General features: G+C 52.2%; 9 protein-coding genes across 9 annotated transcripts; 6 read left to right on the top strand and 3 right to left on the bottom strand.

Annotated features, from left to right (window-relative positions):
- Positions 1-52: 52 nt before the first annotated feature.
- On the bottom strand, positions 53-918 carry SERLADRAFT_446705 (uncharacterized protein; the record flags this gene model as incomplete). Its single annotated transcript, XM_007315502.1, has 2 exons — positions 53-642; positions 720-918. The coding sequence occupies 2 exons, from the start codon at positions 873-875 to the stop codon at positions 385-387; spliced, it is 414 nt and encodes a 137-aa protein (XP_007315564.1).
- Positions 919-1,057: 139 nt separating this feature from the next.
- On the top strand, positions 1,058-2,083 carry SERLADRAFT_460945 (uncharacterized protein; the record flags this gene model as incomplete). Its single annotated transcript, XM_007315501.1, has 2 exons — positions 1,058-1,812; positions 1,875-2,083. Coding segments are annotated over 2 exons (213 nt in total), but the record flags the coding sequence as incomplete, so codon positions are not given.
- A 389-nt stretch (positions 2,084-2,472) lies between these two features.
- On the top strand, positions 2,473-3,821 carry SERLADRAFT_346914 (uncharacterized protein; the record flags this gene model as incomplete). The annotated part of the gene is made up of 3 exons (XM_007315500.1): positions 2,473-2,812; positions 2,966-3,052; positions 3,112-3,821. 3 exons carry the CDS (start codon positions 2,473-2,475, stop codon positions 3,819-3,821), a joined length of 1,137 nt encoding a protein of 378 aa, XP_007315562.1.
- A 1,780-nt stretch (positions 3,822-5,601) lies between these two features.
- Positions 5,602-5,966, top strand: SERLADRAFT_460942 (uncharacterized protein; the record flags this gene model as incomplete). The annotated part of the gene is made up of 1 exon (XM_007315499.1): positions 5,602-5,966. A coding segment is annotated over one exon (204 nt), but the record flags the coding sequence as incomplete, so codon positions are not given.
- Positions 5,967-6,038: 72 nt separating this feature from the next.
- Positions 6,039-8,176, bottom strand: SERLADRAFT_446701 (uncharacterized protein; the record flags this gene model as incomplete). The annotated part of the gene is made up of 5 exons (XM_007315498.1): positions 6,039-6,112; positions 6,239-7,510; positions 7,564-7,639; positions 7,713-7,863; positions 7,923-8,176. 5 exons carry the CDS (start codon positions 8,174-8,176, stop codon positions 6,039-6,041), a joined length of 1,827 nt encoding a protein of 608 aa, XP_007315560.1.
- Positions 8,177-9,098: 922 nt separating this feature from the next.
- On the bottom strand, positions 9,099-11,312 carry SERLADRAFT_460936 (uncharacterized protein; the record flags this gene model as incomplete). The annotated part of the gene is made up of 9 exons (XM_007315497.1): positions 9,099-9,596; positions 9,780-9,921; positions 10,027-10,124; positions 10,206-10,294; positions 10,372-10,438; positions 10,526-10,638; positions 10,702-11,001; positions 11,062-11,173; positions 11,230-11,312. Coding segments are annotated over 9 exons (1,220 nt in total), but the record flags the coding sequence as incomplete, so codon positions are not given.
- A 1,220-nt stretch (positions 11,313-12,532) lies between these two features.
- On the top strand, positions 12,533-13,241 carry SERLADRAFT_460934 (uncharacterized protein; the record flags this gene model as incomplete). Its single annotated transcript, XM_007315496.1, has 1 exon — positions 12,533-13,241. One exon carries the CDS (start codon positions 12,925-12,927, stop codon positions 13,108-13,110), a length of 186 nt encoding a protein of 61 aa, XP_007315558.1.
- On the top strand, positions 13,228-13,851 carry SERLADRAFT_460929 (uncharacterized protein; the record flags this gene model as incomplete). The annotated part of the gene is made up of 1 exon (XM_007315495.1): positions 13,228-13,851. One exon carries the CDS (start codon positions 13,303-13,305, stop codon positions 13,645-13,647), a length of 345 nt encoding a protein of 114 aa, XP_007315557.1.
- A 338-nt stretch (positions 13,852-14,189) lies between these two features.
- Positions 14,190-16,973, top strand: SERLADRAFT_367015 (uncharacterized protein; the record flags this gene model as incomplete). The annotated part of the gene is made up of 16 exons (XM_007315494.1): positions 14,190-14,352; positions 14,413-14,529; positions 14,576-14,635; positions 14,684-14,768; positions 14,971-15,006; positions 15,054-15,119; positions 15,172-15,193; positions 15,313-15,615; positions 15,740-15,779; positions 15,838-15,860; positions 15,920-15,954; positions 16,031-16,205; positions 16,271-16,319; positions 16,486-16,604; positions 16,691-16,695; positions 16,814-16,973. 16 exons carry the CDS (start codon positions 14,190-14,192, stop codon positions 16,971-16,973), a joined length of 1,458 nt encoding a protein of 485 aa, XP_007315556.1.
- Between the last annotated feature and the right edge of the window lie 510 nt (positions 16,974-17,483).

The raw sequence follows: 17,483 nt of genomic DNA, 5'->3' as shown, positions 1-17,483 counted from the left end.
CTTATGTCGGATGCGCGCATAAGTAGTGTGATTTTATCAATCAATCAAATGCAGGAAGGCACAGTAGATTTTGGTGGGTAAAGCAACTCGAAAATAATATTAGTATAACAAGGCACACTGCAACATCCACCACGCCATGCTTAATACCCCGAACGAACACCGCGAACACTTGGACCTCCCTTCTTCATCTTCTTCTTCTGACGGCGTCCGCCCGCACGACTTCACCCCTTCCAAGTAAGTACGGAGGATGCGAAGACGACAAGAACTTTAGAAGGCCTTCGCCGGAAAGTGAGAGAAGGGACACCCGGTACCTAGATGCAGTCCAACATGTGCAGAGTGTCGTATACTGTCGTGGTTTTCCTCCGTGGCGCTGCACGCACGCGGTCATCGCGAGCTGGAGAACCACGCCGTCCATCCCCGCGAATTCGGGCGCCCCGGTGCGTCGTCGCCACGACTCTGCATCCCGTCATCCGCCCGGTCCACCGTCGTGCCGTGCTCGGGTGGGCTCGCGCTGCCGGTGCTGGCGATGGTGCGACGGGCGGCTTGGAGGGCGTCGACTTTGTGCTCGAGCTCGTGGATGTGTGCTTGTGCGTCCTCGAGGTCTTTTTCGTGTGCGAGGTCGGATTGCAGGAGTCTGAGGCCCTGTTTGTTTTTCGTTATAGTTAGTGGTTAGTAGGATGTTAAAACGGATTCGTGTATGTGGCGAGTGAGAGACGTACGAGGTAGACGGCTGAGCCAAGAATGGCTACTGGGATCATGCCTGGCACCATCTCGGCGTACCATTGTGCATGGCGAGACCGTGGTGGTGGTGGGGCATCGTGTGATTGGGAATAGGACCGGGTGGAGAGGCGGGAGAGGATGCGATGTCTCATCATATCTTTTTTTCTTTTCTTTCTGCCGTTGGTCGTAATTGGCAAGGTGCCCGCAGCACTGGACGCGACTTTGTATATTTGCTTGTTTATCGCCACTGACAAGCGCACTCAATGCGGATAAGCGATGTCTACTTGATGAGACGTCGAAACATATGGTTTAGTGGCAAATCGGTGAGTGTGGTTTCAATGTTCGAAACGCCACTAATGAATTTATGACATAACGATTAGATTTATTAACGATGAGGCTAGCAGGGCAAGGAAAAGAAACTGGAACGGTTTCACTGCAGGCAACCGCTGGTTCATATTACTGTGGCGTTGAACATAGTAAAACTAATAACCGCGGTTGCATCCACTTTGTATCCCTGCATCGTGATAACGGCAGCTAATCTACAAAAACAGACAAACTCCCTCCAACTTGGGTCGTCTCACAAGTAGTCCATATGCCCTAAACAGCAACTCCCAAGACCGACGATACTGTAACTTACGCGGATAAGACGCAGATTGGGAAAGCCCGGATAGAGGAGACGAATCGGGTGAATGGGTTTGAGCCATTTTATACGAATAGCCGGTGGAACGCATCAGAACCGTTTGGTGGCGGACAGAATATCAGAAAGTTCCTGCGCAAGTGGCTGACTACAGGTGATCGTCTGTACCGAGAGACGAGAGACAGCAAGACGATACGGTGATACATCGGTGTTGTGGATGCTGAACGTGAAGGACTCGTGACGAGGAGGAGGATCGTGTGTCAATGATGATCGTCGATGAGCGTTGTGTAGGACAGCAGCCCTGGTAACGAACGGGTTGATCACGATGGGTCAAGGCGAGTGTCAGTGCGAGCAAAGTAGAAAGTATACATAAGAGGCCTAGGATACGAGATATGATGGTGAGATGTTGATGAGGTGGATAAAGAGCGTGTGTGAAGAAAGATGATACAATGTCGGTATGTTCCGTTCATACAGTGTTCATACCAACGGGCGTTAGGCTCGACACACGTTTGACCAGAGCTTGGAGCCGCATCTGAAATATGCGCGGAAATGGTTGACGACGGGCGCTATGGCCACGTCGAGTAAGAGCGTGTGCTCCACCCCTGCCCTCGTGCCTATACTCTGGGCAGTGGCGTATGCATGCCTGAACGTGGAGAAGAACGTGGAGAACTGGTACGCTACAGGTGTGCTGGTCGTCGTTGAGCACGGCGAGGAGAGGATAGGGCTGCGGGCTGCGGTGGTGTGATGGGAGGGGAGGAGTGTGGTAAAGGTGGTGCTAGGATATGTGGCTAACTGAATGTGCTGCTGCGGATGGCGGTCAATAATAAACACAGTTTCCTTATATGGAAATAGCCTCCCCTGTTCATTCATTTTCGTCACTGCTCTCATATCTGTCTTTCTGTTTTTTGTTGACGATCCATTTACCCGCATCGCTGTCTCTTTCTCTCTCTTTCTCTCACATACTCTGGTCTGCTCTCTTTCTTTCTCCGTCTGGTCTCCATCCAAACGGACGCTTCCTCCTCGGTCTCATCTCTGCCATGCCCTTGTCACTCCCCATCTCGTCGACGTCCACGACGACTCAAACACAAAACCACTTCCTCCTCAATATCTCGCCGATGGACGAGAAGAAAGACCCAACCCACGCAGACCTTGTCTCCCTCCCACTCTCATCATCATCGCCCCATAGCACGATCAACCACCCGCAGCACATCAGCGATATCCACAACCACCGCCCACCCACAACGACGACCCCATCCCTCTCCTCCCAATTCACCACACACTCACCACACCTCCCACTCCCCACCCACACGCGCAGACAGTCACAGCGCTATGTTCGACCCCGTGGTCTCCGCATAGCCAACCTCTTCAAGGCATGGCTACCCATCATACTTTACGCCGCATCAAGCCTCGCTTTCGTCCTTGCTATCGCTTTCTGGAAAGACCAAGTCTTCGATGGTGCGTTCTTCGCGAGACATCCCTTTTACCGGATCGAACGTCCCGTTCCGAGGAACTTCCTATTACTTTTATACGCGCATTTATAGTTCTTCCCCTCCCACTCATCCGCACACTCACGTGTCTTTACTTACTTTTCTCCCATTCGCATAATAGGTCTCGATAGTCTATCTCATTGGCTGCGTACAGACGACTCCCTCGGCTACCTCGTCCTCTTCGTCCTCATCTTTCTCACCACTTTTCGTACGTCACATCTACCCTCCTCTCTGCCCTTTCCGCTAATACACTTCTTCCCAACTTAGCCCCCCTTCCGCTCTACTCCACCCTGATCACCCTCTCAGGCTATACATGGGGGCCATGGAAAGGTGCTCTCGTATCCTATCTCGCCGCCCTCTCAGGCGCAGTCACCGTCTTTATCCTCTCCCGCACGTTTATCCGAGGAGCCATCACCCGATGGCTCGCCCGCACACACTCGATCCGTCGCGCCGTACGTGCCATCGAACGTCGCCCGTCTCTTCTCTTCCTCGTTCGCCTCGCGCCGTATCCGTATAACGTGATGAATTGCCTCCTAGCCGCATCACCAACGCTGACGCTCAAGACATACACGGGCTGCACCGCGCTCTCGCTCTTCAAGGTGATCATACACACGAGTATCGGCGCTTCGATGCACTCGTTTAAGAATACTGACGCACCTGAGGACGAAGCAGAGGACAACGCGATGGCTCGTACGTGGACGATCGTCGGTATTGGATTGTGCGTCGTGATCCTCCTCTATCTATCTTACGTAGCGCGACGTGCGGTTGATTCTGAGCTCGATGACGATGAGGACTATGGGGAGGCACGTGGCGGTGAGGAGACGGTGGCCTTCTTGCTGGGTGAGGGTGAGGCTGAATCGCGTGAGGCTGTTGGGGTGCCTACGGGTAACGATAACATGGCAGAGGCGGGACTTGGTGCCATGAATTGCGTGAACACTGCGAAGGAATTTGAGGGAGATGAAAGTATTGTGTTGTAGGAGGGAGGTCTGTATAGGTAAGGACCCTGATTGCTGTGTAGGCTATACAGGGGTTGCCGCTGCTTTGCATCAGCGGTTACATCATATTGTTCATATCGTCGTTGTTTTGTTTCCTCGCACTTTCTCTCGCTTGACTCTGAACGCATCCACTCATTCATTCTTGACACTTTCCTTTTTCTCTCACATATGCAAACACATTTCCTTTTTTTGGCGTCATTTTTTTTTGTCATCCTTCTTTCTCTTGACTCTTGGACATGATATTTTTTAATGGTTTTGTTTCCACCCTGACGAAGTACGGATTGCTCTGAGCTCGTCTTTGGAGGGGGAGAGACGGTACCTTGTCGTTTGACGTTGACGTGAGTAGTTCTGGCTGATCATCGGTGATGATTGTAGTTTTGCTGATGGGGATTATCAGGTCAGAGAACTACTCGAGCGTTGACGTTTGTGCGGTTGGCTGTTGACGTTTCTTGACGGACTTGCTTTAGAAGAATGTGTACGAGAACTGTAAAAGATACACTACAAATATACTCGCACTGTACTAGTCCACACACCCAGGTTTGCGTCAGCACGAGGTCCAGCGCGATCAAGAGGACTGCCATCAGACGACTGTTGCGGCGATACTCTCTATCTACTTATCGTCGTCACCAGACTAGGATTCTATTATCCCGAACGTCATCCAATGTCCATTCTCTGCTCACCCAAAGTCTATCTTTACCTCCCCATCCACCATATCCGTCACTCTCCCACCACGGTCCAACGGCCATTGTCCTCGTTTTCGTTGCTTATCTCTACTGACCTTTACCCACCGTACCGATCCCCACCTTCCCTTTTTCGCCACACCAGACACCTTTTTTTGATTCACTTTTTTCGTTTCCTTGCCTGCTTTCTTTCTCACGGACCTGAACCAATCCCCATCCCATCCTTGAGCATCACGTGGTCACCCTCCCACACTCCGATCAGTCTTTTTTCCTCAACCTTCTGATTGGAGGAAACCCTCGATCGATCAGATTCGTAAGTCTGAAAATAGAAAGAGTTCCGACGACGGGGGCTTTTGGGCTCGTTTTCCTATTTTGGGGGTAGGGGTTTTTTGACTCGACATCATTTTGCTCCCATTACTGTGATACTGTGGATTCGACAAGGGCGTTGACGCTTCCTCCCCCCGGGAAATCTTTGCCGCTGTTTGCTTCCCAGTTCTAACAACTCTATTGGGCTTGCTGAAAATACATCAAGGGAAGCCGACTTGAACAACGTTGAACTTTGCAAAGGGGGGGAAACCCAAGGTCACACCACCGTGACCCCAAAAACTCGGCAAACTTCCATGCAAAGAGTTGATTTCTAAATCTGAACCTATTGAATGAATGGGTGATGAAAAGAAATATATGGATCATGATGCCATGAATATTATATTCGGACGCCGTGCTCGTTTAACGAGCATCAAATTGACCGAGTTTGGACTAAACGCCTGAGCGTGTGTCGTGACCGGTGCGGTGCGTGTGTGGGGGAGTGTTGAGGCTTTTTGGGAACAACAACAGACGGTCCAGAGTGTTCTCTTAAAGTAAATTCGACTACCGCATCACCTCTCCGTCTCTCACGTGCTCGTCCCATTCAGGCATCGACTCATCTATACAAAAACAGTCCATTCCACGGAACCTTTTACCTGTTGACAGGTTCACAGAGTCTATTCAAGGCGGAGGGGAATATCCTATGTCTTGCATTTCGTACCAGTTTGCCTATTATTACGGGAAATGACTGTGGCCTTCAAATGGAAGAAATACTTTCAAAATGGAAACAAACGCAAAAACGCGTACGGGGTAACTTGAAATTTTTGGGTAACAATGACAGTGGTAAAAATTACAATTGAGATGTGGAGAAATGAAAAAAAAAGCAACACAGAAAAAAAAAAAAAAAGTAAAGAGGTATACACGGTATAACGAGAGCAATGCAAAGCACCAGAGGCATTTCATACGTGAAGAGAAAGAAAAATACGCAGACTTGTAAAAAAATAATTCCAAATATCAGCGAATGTCTCGGTATAAACCTTCGTTTTTTTTCCAATGGCAGAATCACAGCAGCAGAGCAAGTCAAAATTGGAAAGAAAAAAAATTGTCCAGATACGTCGCAGAGAACGAGGGGATATATGAGACCGATAAAATCGAGCATGAAAAATAACAGCACAAAGAAAGAACCACGACGGGCAGGGGCAGGGGTATTCGCCGTCTAGAGTTCACCTGACACTTTTGTATAATGGGGAAGGTGTTCATTCATCGCGACAAAGCCGAAGTCGGGCGAGACTGGTACGAGACTGGTCAGTAAATCGAGTTGTGAGCCATGGTCACTAAAGGAGCGGATGGGGCGGGAACAAAAGCAAAAAAGGCATGTTCGAGCGAAAGAATGTCATGTAGGAAATGATTACTCACATCGATTAATGTCCGTCTCTCCACCATAGCTGTCTCCCAGAGGGGGCGTGTTCGCCTGCGACGACGACGTATGCGATGCGGCACTGATAGACGATCCACTTGTCGACGGGCGCACAGACCGACCTCCGTGGTGCCATCCATGGCCATCCATCGAATCGATGGACGCAGTGCTGCCAACCGCACCAGGCACAGCTGAATACGCAAACTCAGCTTGACTGGGGTTGAAGCCGTAAGAATCCACCGATGGCAACTGGATCATGCTTCGTACACGTGGCATCCCACCCTGGTGTTCGTCCAAGGGCTGGGGCGACGACGACGGACGCTCAGACGGGTGTTGCTCGTATGGGCTTGGGTATGGGCTCATGGCCTGGCTGTGGCGGCGAGGGCGACGGATGCTCAAGGAACCACCGTTCACGTAGCCAGGCTTGCTCGACGACGGACGCGTGGGCGAGATCGGACGGTGATGACTCGAGTTGGGACGCGAGTAATCGTGGTGCATATGATGCTGCGATGGCGCATTGTCGTCGTACGGCAGCGACGAGACAGACGAGATCGAGTAGCCGGTAGTAGGCCGGCTGTCGGGGGAAAGCGACGAGGCGCTGTGGTCGTTGTGCATAGGCATAGCCGAGAAGGACGAGGTATAAGAGGTGTTGATCGTCGGGGTAGGACGAGCGGGGTATCCGGTGCTGCTTGGGTTGAGCAGCGAAGACAAGCTGCCCGAGTGACTCGAGGAGCTGCTATTGCTCACGGGCGAGAACGACCAGTTCTGCTCCGTGTAGGGGTATTGCGAGGACGACACCATCATGTCACGGTTGGAGTGCTGGGAATAGCCCCCACCCATCGAGTTGAAGCCGCCAGTGGTGGGGGAGTCATCTGTAGGGGTGATGGGGTGCAAGGAGTGGGAGTGGTGGTTGTTGTACATGCTGTGATGCGACATGGGCGGATCAGAGGGCACGGTGAGAGGGGGCAAGGCGGAACGGGGATAGCTCGTGCCCCAGCCCGCAGCACCACCTTGACTGAGAGGGGTGAATGAGCCTGGGGCAGAGAAGCCACGCGCGCGTCCACCTTGTGAGAGGCCCTTGTGGGAGGGAGGACCGACAGAGGATGGGACGGTGAGGGGGACAGGGCCCATGCCGATGGCAGAACGGGGAGGAGGGATGGTAGGGGCCTCCTGTGCATCACGTTTTCTGGGTTTAGGGAGACGAGGAGGAACGCGGCGTTTAAAGTTTGCTACGACTTCTGGAGGAGAGTGACGGTTGAGGGTAGGATGGGCTGTGAGAAGAAAGATGAATGAAGAGAGCATGAAGGTGATCGGGAGTGCTTACACCAGGTGCTCGCGTCTGGGTCATCTATGGCAGGATCTACGTTACGGAGGTTTACCTTGCGCATGAAACCATAAATCTAGAAGAGGATAGTATCAAGAGAAAGAGGATGATTAAGTGAGGCGAAGGATCGAAGGAAGAGAAGCACGGACATTTAGTTGCCGGGAGAAGCTGGCAAATCTCGATTGACGGTATATGCTGGGGAGGACATGGAGGGCAAGCTGTTCTGGGCGCTCGACGATGATATGTTCTCCAGCAGGATCCCAGCGAATCATGTGGTGATTTTCGGGGCGTTCGAGGAGACTTTAGTGAGCAAAGACGCGTCAATGGGGAGCAAGAGCGGGGGGGAGAGGGCAACGCACGCGTATAGCTTTGTGAGGAAGGTAGCCTGTGGTTTCGACTCTGTCTTCTGGGGCTGGTGGTGGTCTGGGGACTTTGGGTGGTCTGGGGAGTCGTCTGTTGGGCTGCCTGTGCTGGAGCTGGAGTGGCCGTTGGAGATGATCTGCTGGCCGTAGACGAGGGCATTTGTGTTGAGCTGGGGGTACTGGTTGTCGTGGTGTCGTGGATACTGCTGTTGGCGGGAGGGGTAGGAGGAGGGGGGGTAGAGGTCAGCCATAGCGGAGCCGAGAGAGCAAGGGAGAGAGAGGGAGAGACTCTTGAGCTGAAAATGAGAGAATGAGAGTCAAGTATAAAATGGGAGGTGAGCGGTGGAGAAATGGGTTTACACCGAAAATAGTTACGTGACAAGGGTACTTTTGGTGCCGTACCTGCCTATTCCAGATACACTCATCGCCGTACGTAATCAAGGGTGCATCTCCCAAGCCGCGGCCGGAATCGGAAATCATGCTCGGTAACATATCCACAGCTAAATATCAATGCCGTAATTATATATCCTATATTTATTAAAATTCACCATCTCTATAAACAAACCGACCCAGCCCTGGCCTCGGCGCCGAGGTCGCTCGACCCAAACCCTTTCAGGCCGCTATCGCACAGCGTCACTTATCGTGAATCACCACCACGCATCTGCAGATCCCGAACAGCCTCCCCTCTGGCCCACTCTCCATGTCCCAGCACACAGCTCTGCAGCAACACCGCGTTCCCACTGCTGCTATCATCCTGCTGCTATGTGCTCATCCGCAAGCGATGGCGACGTCGGCGGCCATCCTTGTTCGCGTGCTCTCCAACGCCTGATTTCTCATTGGCTCCGCGACGGCTCGTTCCACTTGCCTCAGATCCCCAGATCTCGCCTCCGGGGTCCTTGCCAGCTCGCTTGTCCGCGCGTTATTGGCCGGTCCATCCAGTTCAGTTCCCGGAAAGGAAAGCCGACTGCGTGCTTCGGGAGGGGATAGGCCGGTGACTAGCCCAAAAAGGCGATGCCGCTGCTAGTTTCGTCGCGTGCTTCTGTGGTGCTTCCTGCCCTTTGGCTCGACGATCCGCCACGGCGTCCAAAGAACCAAGGCGAGTGACTCGATTCGTGGCGTCGCTCCCCGATCTGCTGGGAAGCAGCCAAACAAAGACAGACACACGACACGTCGACGTAAATCTTATCTTCCCTCTCCTCCGCACTGTCAACTCGTAGTGTGAACAACCGGCGCGGCCCGGTCCGTCACCGGAGCTCCGCTCATGATATCGCAAATAGTACACTGAACAACTCCCAGAGTCTCCCAAATGGAAACAAATGTCTATCGAAAGCAGAGAGATTATGAAGAAATGATGCAGTACCAATCAGAAAAAACAATGCCAAAAATCCATCCACGAGGAAGAGCCACATCTGCCCTGTGCTCCAGCAGACAACCGCAAGAACATGCCATTTCCGCTCAGCTCTCCCCATCATAGTGCAGCGTGACACTGTTGAACCCTCCAAACAGATCGACAACATCCGGCGGCACTTCCATCCCATCATCACCAGGTGTTCCAGGCCCTGAAGGCGGCCATCCTCCCCCCTCCTGTTCCTCGAGATGTAGCGAGTGAGACTCCTTCAAATGCCGGAAATTCACCGCATCGAGTCCGTTAGACGACGACGATGGCACAATCTACACCCATACCCGTCGTGTCAGCAACCAGATTACCCACGGATCATAGATAAATATTGAGAGTGAAAAAACATATCAAAAAGATAAGAGCACATCGCGATCAGCTGTGCCCCGACCGACGGCACATGCCATCACGACAACCCAACACTCTTTCATCGTACAACAGAAAATTCCATGACGCACCGGTGGCCGCGTATTCCGCAACAATCCCCAATTGATCTTGCCGAACCACTTGTGCTGCTTCACCTCGCTCGCGCCACTCTTGCTCCCCAGCCGAGTCCGTTCGTCCTTGGCTAACAGTCGAGTGATCACATCCTTGCATGCGCTACACAACACCGCATAAATCAACCATCACACACACGCACACCCCCATCGACGTTAGCGATCTCACGACCACAGTTTGTCAAACCTCTAAAAATTTTAGACTAACCTAGAGACTTTTGGCGTATCCCGAAAATGCACGGGAATTAAGCCAATGTTAGCGAACGTGTCATTACGCTCTTTGCCTTTGAATGGCGTCGTCGCGTACTGCAGTTCACCGGTAACAATCACAGGCGCCCGTGAGCCATGGTTTCCCACTGTCACGCGGTAAAAAAGCTTGCAACTCACAATCATTTCGTAGATTAGTATGCCGAGAGTCCACCAGTCTACAGCGGCCGTGTGTCCCTGCGCAGCGATCACCTCTGGCGCAATGTATTCTATAACATCATCGCATCGCACAATCAGCCCCCCCGCAAAGAAGAGATAAAAAGAAAAAGCACGAGAGCTTCCTTACCTTCGGTCCCGACAAAAGAGTTTGTCCGAAAGTCAGCTGTACATGACATAGTATCAATCATCGGAATCTAAAGCCATCAGTAGAATACAAAGAAAACAGTGCGCAGAATCGTATGAGAAACGGACACAGAACGTCAGTCGAGGGAATATCTTACCCCGTTTGGCTCCGTCTGATGAATCATCGCTGGCAATCCTCCTGGTTTACCAGACTGCTTAGCCAGATCAAAGTCCGATAACATTATATGCCCGGATTGATGCAGTAAGATGTCTGCGGCAAGGTTTACGTTATCAGGATGCGGTCGAGTAGAACATCAGTCCCGATGGAACGTACTTTCTGGCTTCAAATCACGGTAGATAAAGCCCATCAGATGCAGATACTCTAGTGCAGCCACTACCTCTGCGGCGTAGAACCTTGATCCATCTTCTGGAAGGCATTTGCCAGGACGCGTCTGCAGTGCACGAAAGAACTCGCCTCCCATACAGTACTCCATGCAGAAATATAGATATTCCTCCGATTGAAACGAGTGGTATAGAGTCACTATGAACGGGTGATTGGCAGTAGCTAAGATTTCTTGTTCGGTCAACGCGCGCTTTATCTTCTTGCGTTGGATCATCTCTCGCTTTGACAATACTAGATGTACATCAATATAAGCATATAATCATCAGTGTGGGGGAGAGGGGAACAGCGTACCTTTCATTGCATAGAGCTTATCCGATTTCTTCTCCCGAACGAGGTATACACGTCCCACATCGCCCTTTCCAAGCAACTTGACTTTCAAAAAACTCGACGGCCCAACCTCAACCTGTCAAAGCCGTCAGCTCAGTCCCATGCGCCCACCTAAAAGAAAGAAGTACTCACCGATCTGATCTTGATAGAATTGCTAGAATACGTTCTCCGAAACGCCACTTTACCAGGGGGCTCAAGCGCACCGCTCATCATCCTGCTTTTGGGCGTAGGCGCCGAATGATGGCCTCGCGAGCGACCTCTGGACGAGCCCGACGAGATCGTCTCCAACGAACCGCCACCATGGTCCGAGGACGTGGATGGCAGGCCAGGCATGGGCGGGACAACCTCAGCCGGTGCCAACAAGCCATTCTTCGTCGTCGTCGTGTTCGAAGCTGAGCGAGCACCCGAAAAGAAGAGGCCTTTGGCGTTTGGAGCGGACGCGACGCGGCGGATGAAGCGAGTGGCGGACGCGCCCATGCTCTTGGGCGATAGAGGCCCGTTTGGACGGTGGGCTGGGGCGAAGGCTTGCTGGGATGCGTTGGCGGCGGTCGAGGCTGGGATGGCGTTGTGGAGTTTGGTGGGGGTGCGGGGGGGATGATGACCGAGTGCGATGCGCTGCTTCTCAGACTTTGTCCGTGCGCGCGGGTGGGTCGGTGTCGTGGCGCCTCCGGTGGGGAGGGTCGAGGACGATTGCTGCTGTTGCTGCTGCTGCTGGTAAGACGAGTAGAGAGAGCCGTCAGGCACAAGGTACGGCGACTTTGGTGCTCCCACGTTAGAATCGCTAGACTGTGTGTTGGACGAGTTGTAGGAGTAGCGTTGGTCGACGGAGGCGGGTGTCAGGGACGGGTTTGGGGTTGCTGGGGTGCGGAGGGCGCCGTTGAGGGGGGAGGAGATGGAACGGGTGTCGAGGGCGAGCATGGAGCCGTTCGGGGTGGTTGTGAACTTTTTTGAAGAAGAGTTGGGGAGACGAAAGACGGACTTCCATGAATGCGAAGAGGGGGTGGAGGGAGGAGCGTGCATTGGTCTGGTCTTTCTTTCTTTCTGCGTTTCGCGGAACACTGCGGCGTCAGGATCGGAAGAGAGAGTATCGTTGGTATCGCTCGTTTGATGGCGGGCGTGGTTAACGACAGCAGTTTGCCACACTCAAGCAGATGCAGGGATCAGTATAAGGACCAGTATAAGGCTGTAAAGAAAAGCGGAGACAAGAAGAAGAAAAGAAAGAAAAAAAAAAAGAGTCGGTGCAGAAGACTATTGTCCCTGCTTTGGCTCATTCATCCGCTATTCGGGGGGATACTAGGAAAATACTGGCTTAGCTAAGACGGCATCTTCCCGTTCATTTATGTCTTATCAACCCCGTCCCCTCTGCGTTCCCCGCTTACACGTCTTCCTCACTCATACCACGGTTTCTCGTGCTCGTTCCTCATCCACCATCCAGTGCGCAAAGCTACAGCTCTTTTCATTGCCATGCGTACTACGTCCATAAATACCACTCGAGTCAAATGTCTGCAAGTTCATTAGCTCAAGACCATATGACCCCACCAGCCCAGGCTCGCCCTGTCCCCAATAAACCTCAAAACGCCTTCTCGCTTGCCGTAAAGCAGCCTAATGTAGATCACGTTGGGGCCATTGTATACGCGAATATGGCTAGTTTGTCATGTTCCGTGAAACACAAATAAACAGTATCATTGACAGCACTGAGACGTCCCTTTGCATTTGTTGCTGCGTTTATTGACACCGTCCAGGTTGAGTTTTGTGGAATGAAGACAAAGGGACTGTCACCAGGGACGTGTTATTATTTACTTTACACCCAGCGGAAATGAAATCTCAATGATGATCGCGACGAAACGGATGCGAGCGCTATCGAGGCCACATTCACGTCCGTGGCAAGTCGGACCCTCGCGAGTGCCAAATTCCGTTGTCAAAAGGCGATCCAGGACAAGGGTTTGCAGGAGATGGGACTCGGGTGTATGGGGAGGGCGTGATGCAGTGAAAAAAGGCCATGTTGGTCGTTAGACGCTGAATGGACTAATGCGGAATGTAATTGACCGTTTCTTCTGAGAAAAAAGGAATCAGAATGTCAGTTTTGAGGTGGGGGGTCTGACGTGAGGGAAGAAGATGGAGGCTGAGCTTGTGATACGCCTCGGGGGGTGAAAGCTATATTCGTCATGGTCGAGTCGACGTCGATGGGCCGGTAGGGACGTGAGTATGTGGAGAATGGGAGTCGTCCCGCGAAGATGGTGTAGAGCCAAAAATAGGGAAGAGAAAGGAGAGCCGGGAGGGCAGGCACGGCCGGGTTCGGGAGGCAAAGAGGGTTGGAATGAAGGGAGGCGAGTTCTTTGGGCTGTTACGAAAGACATACTCCAGTCCCTGGGTGGGCGAGTAAGAGAGAGAGTCAAAAATAGCGAAAAGAAGAGAGAAGATCATATAAAAGGAAGATGCGAAGTTGGTGAAAAGGATATGTCGAGGGCATTGATGCTGTGTGGAGAGTCCGGTGAGGGAGGAGTGGCAGGGAGAGCAAAAGGGGAAAGGCTTGGGGGTGATGTGATGTGATGAAAGGCGGTAGGAGGACTGAACAGGAAAGAGATGTGGAGGAGGGGGTGTGAGAGACGTTATCGTCTGGAGAATGACTTCATGTCGAAGACCGGGTTGCGTAAGAGAGAAAGAGACGCACTGAGTCCGCAAGAGAGGGAGAGAAAGAAGAGTGTGAAAAGCGAGGAGATGGGGGCTCATCTGATCTCACGAGGACGGTATGTTCCTTGAGGCACGGGATGATCCTTAGCCTTTAAAGCTGCTGGTGGGCGAGATCCATGGCAGGCCGAGCGTGCTGTCCGTGTCTCTCGGAGTGGGTCGGTCGCTGTGGTGGGTGGTGTGCTCGCTGTGGACGACGACGGGGCGGTGGGTGTCGGTGTCGTGCTCGCTGTGTTCGCTGTGGAGGACTGTGGAGGATCGACGGGGAAAGAGCCGGGCCGAAACCGATCTGTACGGATAATGACAGTGGAGGATGGGTTTTGGGAGAACATGTGTAAGCTTTCGCTTGTCTTCCCAATCTATATTTCAGCCCTTCCTCCCATTCAAGTTCACTCCTTCCCATCATGGCCCCCTCAAAGGAATCCCAGCCTCTCCTCACACACCACCACCCCGAATACACCCCACCACCAGGCCCAAGCTCTCCCGACGTCCTCCAGCAACAAAACCACACCCCGAAAGCAGATCTTTTCTGGATACTGACCGGCCTCTGGAGCGCCGTCTTTCTCGGTGCCTTGGACGGCAAGTCTTCTCTCCCCGCTCCCCTCCAATCCTCACCTCTCTTCGCAGGCACCATCGTAGCCACCCTTCTCTCTCCCATAGGAAGCTACTTCAACAAGTCTAACCAGTCGTCCTACATCGCCACTTCTTACCTTCTCTCCGTCTGCTGCTTCACCCCGCTATATGGCATGTCCCTCTCTTCTCCCCTTCTCCCCTTCTCATCCCCCCCCAGGTCGTCTCTCAGATATCATCGGTCGCAGGGGTGCCATGCTTCTCGCACTCTCGCTATTCGGCAAGTCCTCCCTTACTTCACTCTACCCTCCTCTCACCCTCACCCCAGGTTCTGGCACCATCGCTTGCGGTCTCGCTTCTTCAATGGAGATCCTCATCATCGCACGTGCCGTGGCTGGAATGGGCGGCGGAGGGTGAGCCCTATTCACACTCCAGGCTATTCCTTATCTCATTTCGTATCTTCGTCCCTTAGGGTTATGACAGGTAAGAACAACAACCCTATTCCATTCTCCGCACTCACCTCCTCCTCAGTCACAAGCGTCACCATGTCCGATCTCATACCACTGTAATCCTCTTCATCCCGCCTGTTTCATTCTGCTAACGCGTCCTTTTCAGAAAACAGCGAGGGCTCTATCAGGGCATGACTAACATGTAAGTCGTCCCATCCCATTCCCGTCCCCCCTCTTCATTCGTCCCAGATTATTCGGTCTTGGTGCCGGTCTCGGGGGTCCCCTTGGCGGTTGGATGAATGATACTTTTGGCTGGTCAGTTTCGTCGCCGTAAGATTCCCCTTCCCTGTTTCCTGACTTCTTCTAGGCGAGCTGCTTTTTTATTACAAGTCAGTCCTTTCCCGGGTAGGCTGGATCCATATCTCTCATACATTTCCCTCAGACTCCCCTCCTCATCATCTCCTTCGTTCTCGTCTTCCTCAAAGTCAACATCAAACTCTCTTCCGAGGTCGAACACCGATCCGTCTACGACAAGCTCCGCCGCATCGACTTTGCAGGTTCCCTCACCCTCGTGGGGGCCGTGGCTTCCATGCTGCTAGCCTTTAGCTTGAAAACTGCCGAGGAGCTGGCATGGTCACATCCACTTATATGGGGTCTCTTTGTCGGTAGTGCCGTCTGCTGGGCGCTTTTCATCTTCGTCGAAGCGCGATGGGCGCCATATCCCGTCATGCCTCTGAGACTCATCACATGTAGAACTCCGTTTGCCGTCTCTATCGTGAACCTCCTCGCCTCCATATCTGCCTTTTCCATGGTGAGTCCGTATCCGCGATGTGCATGTGGAACGTCGATTCACGTGTTCCTCGTAAGATTTATAACGTCCCTTTGGTATGCAGAACCGCGTAGCTACTTCTCATTCCGTACTGAGCGTTCTCTAGTATTTTTCTGCCGTTAGACTAAACTCGTCGACCAATGCAGGTATAGCCCATCCTGCCCTCTGTCATCCTTCTAGCACCGACTGACTAGTCTCTGAAAGGCATGCATCTGCTTCCTCATTCAGTGCGCGTCTTTGCATCATTCATCATGTCTATCACACCATTCTGACATATCACTCAAAGGTCGCTTTATCCACAGGAAGCGTTTTCGCCGGGTGGTAAGTGCTCATATACGTTTGGTCATCTCCCGGTGATTCGCATTTATGACATTCCCTCACTGCCTCCCCTAACTAGGTTAATGCGAAGGACCGGAAAATTATACATGTTGACGCTCCTCTCGACCGTCTTGACCGTATTCGCCGGCATGCTTCTTATTACATGGAATGACCAGACCGCCAGTTGGCATCTTTGGCTAGACGTCGTGCCCCAAGGGCTCGGTATGGCCAGCCTTATCACCACTACCCTAATCGTTCGTAGCTCCCTTGTGCTGACAAAACCAGAGACAGGCTGCTGACATGTCCCTCCGTCCATCAGGCAATGATAGCAAGCGTTTACAAAGAGGACATGGCCGTCGCCACCGGAAGTAAGTTCATTTCCCATTTCACTTCATCTCCACCCCTCTGTGATATGTGCGCCACGCGTGCCGTCAAATGTGTGAGAGGCGTAATGTTTGGGGGGGGAGTGTTTCAAATTGCATGACGCGAAAAATCACAACTCCCGTACTCATCGTAGCGTTTTTTTTCTTGCAGTTACATATCTATTCCGTACCACTGGTCAAGTGCTTGGAGTGAGCCTATCAGGGGCGATTCTCCAGGAGGTGTTGTTACGCAAACTGAGGGAGCGGATACGCGGCCCTGGATCTATAGAGGTACGCTAGCAACCAAAAACTAACGCACACATGCTAACCAAGCCACCAACCCCTGTGCCGTCCTCTTACCCCAGATCATCGAGCAGATCCGGTAAATAAAACCCGCTATTATTTCTTATTCCATCCAGTCATCGCTGACGTTAACCCCTTCATCCCCCCGCATCCGTGTTTTTGTTTATTAAAAATGCGCACACATCGCATACGGACAGGCACTCTATCAACGTTATACCCGACCTGGATCCTTCCCTGAGAAAAGCGGCAGTGGCTTCGTATGCCGATGCGCTGCGTGTTGTGTTTATATGTCAAGCCGCGATGAACGTCCTCGCTTTTCTCGCTTGTATACCCATCGAGGAACATCCGCTTCCGTGAGTCACTGCCGTCCCCCTTCCGCTCCGTTTATCAAAAAACGCGTCATGATAAGGAGGAAGAGGATGCTGACCGCTTGATCTGATAGCGGGACCCACCAAGAACAGGAGGAGCAGTTGCGCTCCGAAATTGATATCGACAACAATAGAACGACTGCATCTGTAGAGTGATGGATGCACGCTGGTGCAATCAATAGACTTTTTTTTTTTTTTTTTTTTTTTTGGTCCTGTTCTTTTACCCCCTCCCTTGTGTGTGTTTTCGTTTTGTGTGTATCATGGTGGGCTGCTCTAGTAGCTGTTGCTGTTGCGTCTTGTTCGTTCATTCGTTCTTTTCCTTCCTCTTCTTCCCTTCCGACGATACCAAAGTACGAGAGCCGTTCACTGTCCACCCCACCTCCCACCCCCACCCAAACTGTGAAATCATCGGCATGATCATGATGAGCGAGCAGAGTGCAACCACCACCACCACCATCACCAAAAAAACAAAAGAGATTATTTTGATGGTGATTCAGCA

Source organism: Serpula lacrymans (assembly GCF_000218685.1).
Source record: "Serpula lacrymans var. lacrymans S7.9 unplaced genomic scaffold SERLAscaffold_4, whole genome shotgun sequence".
Lineage (NCBI taxonomy): Eukaryota > Fungi > Basidiomycota > Agaricomycetes > Boletales > Serpulaceae > Serpula > Serpula lacrymans.
This window is presented reverse-complemented; position numbering and strand designations above follow the sequence as displayed.